The sequence below is a fragment of the Emydura macquarii genome, unplaced genomic scaffold, assembly GCF_026122565.2.
Source record: "Emydura macquarii macquarii isolate MOO-44397 ecotype Brisbane River unplaced genomic scaffold, CSIRO-AGI_Emac_v2 contig_1125, whole genome shotgun sequence".
Classification (NCBI taxonomy): domain Eukaryota; kingdom Metazoa; phylum Chordata; order Testudines; family Chelidae; genus Emydura; species Emydura macquarii.
In genome coordinates this window covers 12,997-22,688 of record NW_027131262.1, presented here as the reverse complement: position 1 = coordinate 22,688, position 9,692 = coordinate 12,997, and the positions used below count along the sequence as shown (strand labels likewise).

At 43.0% G+C, this 9,692-nt stretch overlaps 1 protein-coding gene across 1 annotated transcript; it reads right to left on the bottom strand.

Moving 5' to 3' along the window:
* Nucleotides 1–536: 536 nt before the first annotated feature.
* On the bottom strand, nucleotides 537–7,119 carry LOC137152004 (natural killer cells antigen CD94-like; the record flags this gene model as incomplete). Its single annotated transcript, XM_067546476.1, has 7 exons — nucleotides 7,026–7,119; nucleotides 5,146–5,241; nucleotides 4,643–4,738; nucleotides 3,267–3,446; nucleotides 2,071–2,222; nucleotides 1,298–1,401; nucleotides 537–653 (listed from the first exon to the last, which is right to left on the bottom strand). Coding segments are annotated over exons 1-7 (839 nt in total), but the record flags the coding sequence as incomplete, so codon positions are not given.
* Between the last annotated feature and the right edge of the window lie 2,573 nt (nucleotides 7,120–9,692).

The window sequence follows — 9,692 nt, the reverse complement described above, 5'->3', positions numbered from 1 at the left end:
AGCCCCAACACACAGGTCATGTGAGTGTGTTACAGCTGCCGGATACGGAGCTATTCCTCTGGCTCAGGCTTTTCACTCTAGACATCCCAGCTCAGTCCCCAGCCACCCAGATGGTGATTTTCACTATTATAAATGCTTGTCTCCTCTCAGATTCCTCTTTTGTCTCTTTATTTTAGTTTGTTTCAATTTACACTGTCAGCTCTTTGGGGCAAATTGTATTTTTCTGTAAAACACCCAGTGCACCAACAACACTGTGTATTTTCTACAAAATATTTATTAATATTTGCATTAATGGCCTCGAAAGGCAACTCTTATCAACCCAGAGAGCAATGACAGTCTTTCGCTAAGGTGGGTGTGCTTTGGTTGGCTGAAGAAGATTCCAGAAGAGGTATGCTTTATCACTTGAAACTACAGCCCATGGGTCTGAATGGTAACACAGCAAAATTGAAGAAGTGGGGATTTCTCTTTGTCTTTGGAACATCCCAGAATCAGTTTCTCATGGACGCTATTATCCTCTGGTGTTCAGCAGGCTTTACGAAGCAGCTCTCTTCTCACAAATAGGGCGATATTGTCCTGTACACTCAGAGGAGAAGGCTTCTCCTACATTCATAAGTGCACAAAGCCCACCGGCATCCCGGGTCCTTACTCGGAACCTGAGGGGAAAGCAACATTTGACACTCAGCCATGCCATTTTTCTGAAATCACAAACTGTGTCATTGTATTTGGCTGCCTAACCATTGGGATTACCTTGCCTTACCTATTAATGTCAGTTCTCAAATTAACATGCCCTGCAAGATCAGCTATGAAGAGCAATACTTTGTGATTTGGAAATTGTGTTGTGTGAGATTGTTAATTTAGCTGGGATGCCTTTTGTTTTATATTCACCGCAGTTCTTGTCATGTTCAGGAGTAGGAGGGGTTCTCTTGTTTTTTCTCAACAAATGTAATTGTGGCATCACCTCAGTCAATTTTTCAGCTTTGAAATATCCCATTTGTCAATGTCTCTGTTCACATGTGGTTCTGACGTAGCTTCAGAATTATCTGGGGTACTACGGGAGAATACCACAGCCTGTTCATGTTTGTTTATTCAATTGTTTTATTGGATTTATTCATTTCGATTTATTAAATCTAAATAATACCACCCCTGACAGCGAGAATTTGTAAAAGTGAAAAACAAACTATTATTCTACGAGTTCACTGATCTTTAAGACCATTAACAATGCCAGGGTGCAAATTCTGTAGGAAATGCACAAGGATGTAAAACAAGTGAACAACTTCTAGATGTGTCCGTGACTTACAGATCAGTGTAATGAGCAGTGCCATCCTCCCACTTCCAATCTGTAGCAGTTCCCTTACGGGATAGTCCAATCCAGTGGTAACACACCAGTGGATTTATGAAATCCTGCTTGGGGACAAGACAAAAACATTTACATCAATCCCCATTAGTAACTTTATGGCTATCTGGGAAGAGAATGAGGCTCATGTGTCCCGGTCAGGACCACTGTGCTGTAATACCCATACACTGGCCAATCACACCCCATTTCTCCTGAGGAGTCAGCTATAGATTGTATGGAGCTTTTTGCCCAGTTTTATCTGCATCTTTCCTTCAAGGGAAGCATCACAGCTGCTATTATGACTGAGAAGAACTGATTTCATCATCAGCCAAGGGTATCGCTAATGAGAGACATGAGGAGTTCTCTTCCCAAGCAGCAGAGACACTAACCCAACAGCATTCCCTGCCTCACTTAAAGAGAGACAAAGCTTGATTTTATTCATTTCATTGACTTCACTGGAGGAAGTCCTGATTCCCGATGGAGTGACAGGAGACTCAGGCCCTAGGAACGGATTCTGTGCCTTCCTCATGCTAGGCACAGCACTAACCCATAGGCTGAAGGACATCACACACCCTTTATCACAGCTCGGAATACAACACAAGCAGTTTAGAGGGTCATTTTATCCTGCCCACATTATTGTTCATTTTATACCCATACCCCACTTCCCCATCACAGGCATATTGGGCAGGTGTAGTTTGGAATATACAGGAAAAGAAGGCAAAGGGTAAATTCCCCACCAGTTCTTCCTTGTTCTCTATTTTCAGCAGTCTGGAGCCATGAGACGAGCAGTATTCTTTACTCTTCTCCCAGGTTGTCCTTTCATTAGTAAAATGGTAACACTGCCCTCTGTGCTGTATCCAGCTCTCTGGGCAAGAGCTGCATTTATCTCCTGGAAAAAGAAAGCAATATCGACTCATCATATTTCTGCATTGACAGGTGCACACAGTTTGATACTGGATGTCCCCTTGCACTAGCTAGTGTGTACATGTATCACTCTTCTATAAGACAATGTAATGTTTGTCTTGCCAGCATCAAAGAAGCTGGTGTGGGTGCCCCCAGAATAACCTTCTGTTTAGGGCACTCACCTGAGATATGGGATACTTGGTTCAAGGCTCTTTTCTGAATCAGGCGAGCAGGGACTTAACCTTGGTTCTCCCACATCCCGCCTCAGTCCCCTCAACAGTAAACAACTGGCTACTCTTGGGTTTCTCTGTTCTTTCATAGAAAACTTTGTAAGGTCTTGGTTTTATCCATATTCTGAAATAGGAAATTTTAGAATTCTCAAAAGAGTTCACGGGACTGGAACCCTGTTTCAGATCACATCCCCAATGAAGAAGCAAGGTAATGAGAGCACTAGAGGAGAGAGGAACAAACAGCACAGCCTTGTCCTCTTCACAAAAAGGAAATTGTGCAGGAGGTAGGCAGCAGTGCGATGCCTTTCTAAAGAAGTTGCTTCCACGGCAGATGAGTCACAGTCATCCTGGCATGGCTTTGAAAGTGACAGCAATGATGATGCTGATCATGATGAAAACCGAGCTGGCGTGCAGTCAGCGCTGTGGGGAGGGAAGTGCATGAGGGTCTCTCCGTGCAGCAGGCTATTTGTGTGTTGCATTATTCAAAATCCCTCTGTTCATCAGTGTCTTTACCTTGTACCATGCAGCGATGTAAGTTGGGAAGGAGCTGCCCAGGTTTCTCTACCTGGAAGCTAGTGAGCCACGGATCATTGATTATGTCCACATGAAGGACACCATATCTTTGCTTAGATTTGTTTGTGGCTATCCATGTTATTAATACTTAGATGAGGCCCTTGTACACTGCGTGCATAGGAACAGAAGTACCTTTTGTTGTTAATAAGGACAAGGAGAGCTGGTTTCTGAATAGGCAATAATATTACCATAAATGATATAATAGAAGATTGAGTTCTGATCAATACCTTTCGTATTTGCAACCTTCGAGATGTTTGATATCTGGGCTTGGAGATCATCCCTTTCCTGTGTGCAGTTTTTCAGGGTTTCCTGCAATTGGCTTTGGTTTTTCAGAATATCCCATTTGTGGATAGATTCCTCATTATGGGTAAGTTCCAGTCTTTTCACTTCTTCGGAAGCCTGGAGGTCTTCAATCAATACCATAAGAAATCAGTTAAAACAAAATGAAGTACACTTTTCTAGGTCAGTTTCCTCTTGCATTATCAGGATGTTAACAGCAATTGTGAGTGTTGCCCTCATAGCTCACACAGTGGGGACTGAACTGGAGACCTCTAGAGCTGAACAGTATGAGCTTCGACAGTGGGTTGTAGCCCACGAAAGCTTATGCCTGCAGACATTAAATGTGTTCATCTTTAAAGTGCTACAGAACTCTTGGTGTTTTTGCTGTATTGTCATTAGAGCTGAATGAATAATGAAGGTTTTGGTTTGGAGCCGAAAAATCTGGAAAAAGAATTGATTACTTTCGAACCCAAACTGATTTTTTTCAGATTTTCTCGCCAAAACAAAAAAACCCAACAACAACAACAACATTAATTTCATACCTAAATGCAGACAAAATGTAGTGAAAAAACTGAAACAAAACAATAAAATTGGGAGGGGGGTCATTTCACTTCGCTCTAGGGTGGGGAGTTTATCCATTTTTTTTTTCCAGTTCTCCTTCAGTTTTGTTTTTAGGTATTTTTCATACTTTTCGTTCTGAAATCATTGAAACAAACCACTTCACTTTTTAAAAAAATCAAATATTCTGACCAGAAGTATTAATCAAATTCTACCTGAATTCACAAATGGTGTCAGTGCCCTGAAAATGCATTTTTGGCTAATAAAACTTTCACTGACAAATATTCAGCCAGACCTAGTCATGATGCTGTTTCTTAACCTGTAGACAGTCTAGGTCTCAAATCTACTTAAGTCTGAACTCAGAAGGACTCTTAGGTCCACCCATCTCTCTAAGCTTCAGAGCTGCAACTGCAGCACCAGATGTAACTTCAAGGTATTATCTATCCAGCTATTTGTAGAGGGCTCAGGCAAGCCCCACTAGCCTGAGTCTGTTGATCTGGGCTGGAAGGCTTGCTCCAAAATGCTGTGTAGACACACCCTTAAAGGCATCTCAGCTTCTCTCATATGTTTTACAGGTAAAATTCAAATCACATCTAAGCAGGCAACAGCATCTAAATACCAAAGGAAAGTTGTTTTTCACGGAGTAATGCAAATTATGACAGTGTCCCATGCATGCATTTACACACATCATTCAAATTTAGAAGATCCCTTCTAAACGTTATAATGGTCCAGATCATGGTTTGTTGTCTTCTTAGCAAATACTTACACTTGTCACCCAGCACCCCTGTGGTTGCTAGCAAAGCGAGGCAGAAGAGCCCCAGAATCATTGTAATGAGCCATGGTGAAGATGAAGAAGGAGATTCTAAGAGAAAGAAAATAAAAGAAAACATGGCTAGAATATGCCCGTCTCCTGAGACTCTGGGATCAGATCAGAGCTCTCCTCCACACCAATCTACCAAAGCAAGAACCCACCCCTCTGGAACTAAACCAATCCAATAAGAACAGCTATTGAATATGTGCTCAGTAAATCTGCCATTCATTCAAAAGGCTTGGCGAAAACAATCACTCCTGGTGAAAGCCAGAGCTGTCACATCCCAGTTTCTTCCCAGCCCAATTTTTGGCATGTCCTGCCAAAGGACAGAAAATTCTAATTGTATTGATCCTGAAATATGATGCCATGGACAGTGGCTATGGACAGGAGAAGGATGTTTAACTCTGAACACTTTGACAAAAAAGAGTCAGAAGCCAGTAGCTCATCATGAATAATACCTTTGCCCTTTGCACTTGTCGGTGTTTGCTGCCTCTGCTGCTTTGAAGGAGTGTGAAACTTCAGATCAGAGTAGGTTATTTCCTGCTTGCTGATTTCTGATAGGTTATAAGGATGGAAAGACAGCTCTATGAAATTGTCATCACAGTAGGAGGGAACAGAACTTCATAGATGTTAAATCTAGAAGGCACCATTATGAGCATCTGGTCTCAGGTGTTACATCCTGTGTGATGTAACACAGACCATAGAACCTCACTCAGTAATTCCTGTTTCCAAGATCAATAACTTGTGGTTGAACTAGGCCATATCTTTTACAATGAGAATCATTTAAAGATTCCAAATGGTGGAGAATTATCACATTCCTTGGTGATTTATTCCACTGGTTAATTACACACATTGTTCAAAATTTTGTCAGATTTCCCATTTCAACTTTATCTGAGTCATCCAATTAGGAAGCAGAAAGCATGTAATGTAGCTCCAGTAGTGAAGTATGAATGCTGAATTCTTGAAGCGGTAGCCACTACAAATAGTTGACAACACACTCAAAGGTTGGAACATAAACCACACACTGAATAATTTCATAGAGAACACCATTTTTTAAAAATTGAAGCCTATTCCCAGATAAGTCATGAACAGAAAAGAACAAGGGGCTGAATTCTCTGAGGGCCTGATTCTTCAGCTGTAATTCAGGTTGAGTTGTACCTTATTCTGTGATGACAAATAAGGAAAGGACTCAGAATTTGACCTTGAAAAAAATTGACCTTTTGAAGCTACACCCTGACAAGAAGGCCATTGACTGGGGATTAACTTGTTCTTAGAAACTGGAGATTAAAGGCCTGAGCTGCAAAAACAAACAGTTGATCTACCCAGAGGAGTCTGGCTTCTGATCTTAAAAACTGACAGAATTCCAAAAGGACAATACTTATTGGGGGCTCTGAAAGACTGACCCTACCAGAGCCCTATGCTGGAGCTGGGGGTGATCTCTGGTAAGCTTTTAACATGCAGGTAGGTTCTTTTATTGTGTTTTAAACGTTTTCACTTTAATCCTTTTGCCCTAAGAATAAATGCAGTTTGCTTTGTGAGGGTTGGTTGGTAACTGGAATGCGCTGTTACAGCCCTGGGAGAAAGAGCTAACTACAGGTGCTGGTCCCTGGTCAGACATGCTGGGAAATCGCAGTGGGGTGCCGAGGCACAGAAAGCCTGAACCCCCAGTCTGAAGGCGCGATGTGGGTCTCTGCCCAAGAGATGTGATTGCTTGGAAGCCTAAAATCTTCAGTGGATGCCCTGAAGGAAGAGCAAGAGGGGGATCAAAGATGTTGTTAAGCCTGGAACTGTGTCAATGGTTATCCTTCTGGCCAAGAGACCTTTCCCCTGTCAGTGAAGGCACCAAAGCTTTGCTGACTGGCAGAAAAGCTCTCTGGTGAGGCTGCAGGTCAGGGAAGTTCTGGAAAACCTGGGGCACTCAAGTTGAAAAATGTTTGCACACAGAGCAATCCAGCCAGGTGTCTTCTCTTATAGCCCAACAGGGGTCAGCTGACCAGTCACAGGGGCACTATACTCTTCCCTCTTAAAGGGCCAGTCCCACTCTGTAACAGAAGGGTTTATTACTTCATAAGGAAATAAATACATTCTAGGGCTTTGAAGGTACAAAACCACCTCCTTCCCATAGCTGGAAGACTATACATTTCTGGGGACAGCTTGGTATCACACAGACTGGCACAAAACTAACAACAGAGCTTTTACTGATATTGGAGAAAAAATTCTCACACCGATTCTTGCTATATAATGTTAGGGTGAGTGGGATAAAGTTCAAGTAGGAGATTTTGAGAACAGCTGAAGGAATAATGACAGACAGATTCAGGAGATTATAAATATAAAGTACCTGTGACTCTGGTGTGCTCAGGTCTTCGTTTTCTCTTCTGCTCTGCAGGCGTATGAAATCTGAGGTCCACATAGGTCACTGACTGCTCACTCATTTCTGGTAGGTTACGAGATAGAAATTCCAGAGGTGGAGTTACTGAACTGAGATGAACACTGGGATTTGTACCTGAATAAGATGGGTGCATTAGAGCCAGTAGAAGCATCAATATGAACAGGAACTACGTCCTGTCCCATGGCTCGGTGGGAGTGCTCCTGCATTCCTCACAGACACTTAACTCCCACATAGCAAAGGTCACAAAAAACATATTCTGCCATTTATGGCTAGATAGGCAACTATATCCCATCCAGATGGATGATGATTTGGCCTTAGTTATACACACCTTTGTCACCTTCTGACTGGGTTAGCAATTCTCTCTAGCTGGGCATAAAGCCATCAGCCTCAGGAAACTCCCATTACAATAGAATGATGCAGCATGTCTCCTCAGAAATACAGGTTATTGTAAGCACGTTACACTAGTCTTCCACTCACTGTACTGGCTCCCTATAGAATACCAGGTCAAATGAAAGATCTCAGTCCCTATCTTCCTGGTGCTCAATGCTTGGCCCCAGGATACCTAAAAGACTGCTGAGGCTCCAAGATTAGGCCATGGGGAAAACCACTCCACTTCTTTGGCACAATGGAACTTTCTGTCACAAGGACAAAGCTCATCTGTACATGTGACAGAGTTTTCTCTGGAGCCAGTCCAGGAGGGTGGAGTAAACTTCCACAGGAACTAACAACCACCACAACCATCACCACCTGCAGTTCCAAGTGCCAGGTGCACTTCTCAAACTTCACCTTGGCTAACATAAGTGCATAGCATAGAGTACAGATAATTAAAAAAAAACAAACATAACAACCCCTCAAATCTACACTCTTCACACAATTTCCCCCAGGGGAAAGGAGAAGAAAAGAACAAACTGTATGCGACAGATGTTAGTCACCTCCCTTAGTGCTCTACTGAAAGATACGCAGAAAGATGGTAATGAGAACATGTGGAGAACACACTTTTAGCTCCTTCTTCTGATTCTGGTAACTGCCTGTATTTATACAAAACAATGGAAATATTATGGAATAATGCAGGTCCTCCCTAGTTACTGTTGCAATTTAGTTTCCATTCTAAGGTCAATTTTGGAGCTTCTACTAAATCACCAAAAGGGCACGTTTGTCTTAACATTTGCAGGTGAGAACTTGGCCCGAGGTAAACCTTTTCTGCCAAATTTGGACTTGGGACAAGATGTTTATCAGATCTGTTGCCATAAAAATATAGCTGTTCATTAGAGTTCAAATATTCTTCTAGACCAGACGATCTCAAATTATGGGGTGAGCTCCCTAAGAAGGTGTGGAGGAACATTTGTAGGGGGGTGCAGCAGGGCTGGCAGGGAGCGCCACCTAGCCCGGAGCTCTGCTCCAGCCCCACCACCCAGCTGCAGCCCCTGTCCCAGCTGTGGCATTGGACCACGGCCCCTGATCTCTATCTCAGCCTCAACCCCTGGCACCCAGCCGCAGCCTTGGCACCCAGCACCTGCCTCGGCCTCTGGTTGCAGTGCCCAGCTCCCAGCTCTCGGCTCCCAGCCGCGGCCTTGCCCGCTGCAGCCTGCAGTGGCCCCATTCCTAGCTTCGTCCCCAAGTCACGACTGCAGCTCCCCAACTGTGGCCTCGATCCCAACCCCAGCTGGGAGGAGGGGGTGGGGTGCGGACAGGGGTAAGCAGGGGTACGAGGTAAAAATTGGGGGACCAATGTTGTAGACATTTTCTTTTTGTCATGTAATTAAAAAAACATAAATAAATACAGTTTAGTCACTAGTCTTCCCTGGATATCAAATGACTGCTGGAGATTGCCTCCTGAAGTCCTTTGAACCCTAATCTGCTAGGATTCAGTGATTGCTGCTCATTTTAAAAAATAAGATGTCAGCCCATTTCTTTGCAAAGAGAGCTCAGAGTGAAACCTCATTGGAGGGGACCTTTATCAATGAGGAAAAAAACATTTTCCACTAAAAGTCACTCAAAGGGACATACTGAATTCCCTGAAGTTTGCTGGCACTCTAGAAGTGCTGAGCCTTCTCCTTAAATACTTTGTGTACATTTGAGGTCCTCCAAGAACCATAAATATATCCACTAATTAAAGGAACTTCAGAGAAAATACAACAAAAGAGGTCAATCATCTAATCAAATCTTATCTGATCTATCTACAGTATTTAAGTGTCCATCAGCATGGTGTGGGTAAGGGGTGGAAGGATAGACTGATGAGGGAGGATTAAGGGCTTCATATAAAAATGGCAGAAGAGCACTAAATCCCATGGAAGTCAGTGAATGTTGTGTGTGGTTTCACAATCACACAGGGGCCTAGCATGATCGGGAAAAGACAGGAAGTAAAATCCCGAGAGGTGGCCTGGATGCTACTTAAACAATAAAAGAGTCTCAGTGACAACACATCCCACTGAACGAAAAAAGATCCAGAAAGACAAGAAATGAGCCAAAATGCCTACATGGTGGGACTCAAGAGGCTATTCAAGCCTCAGTCCCTTCACAATTTAGAAATCTGACTCTACTGAAGGCAATAAAGAGGAACATGAATTAAAGCGGCAAGAAATAAAAAGGAAATTAGAAGAATCCAAATGCATTTTG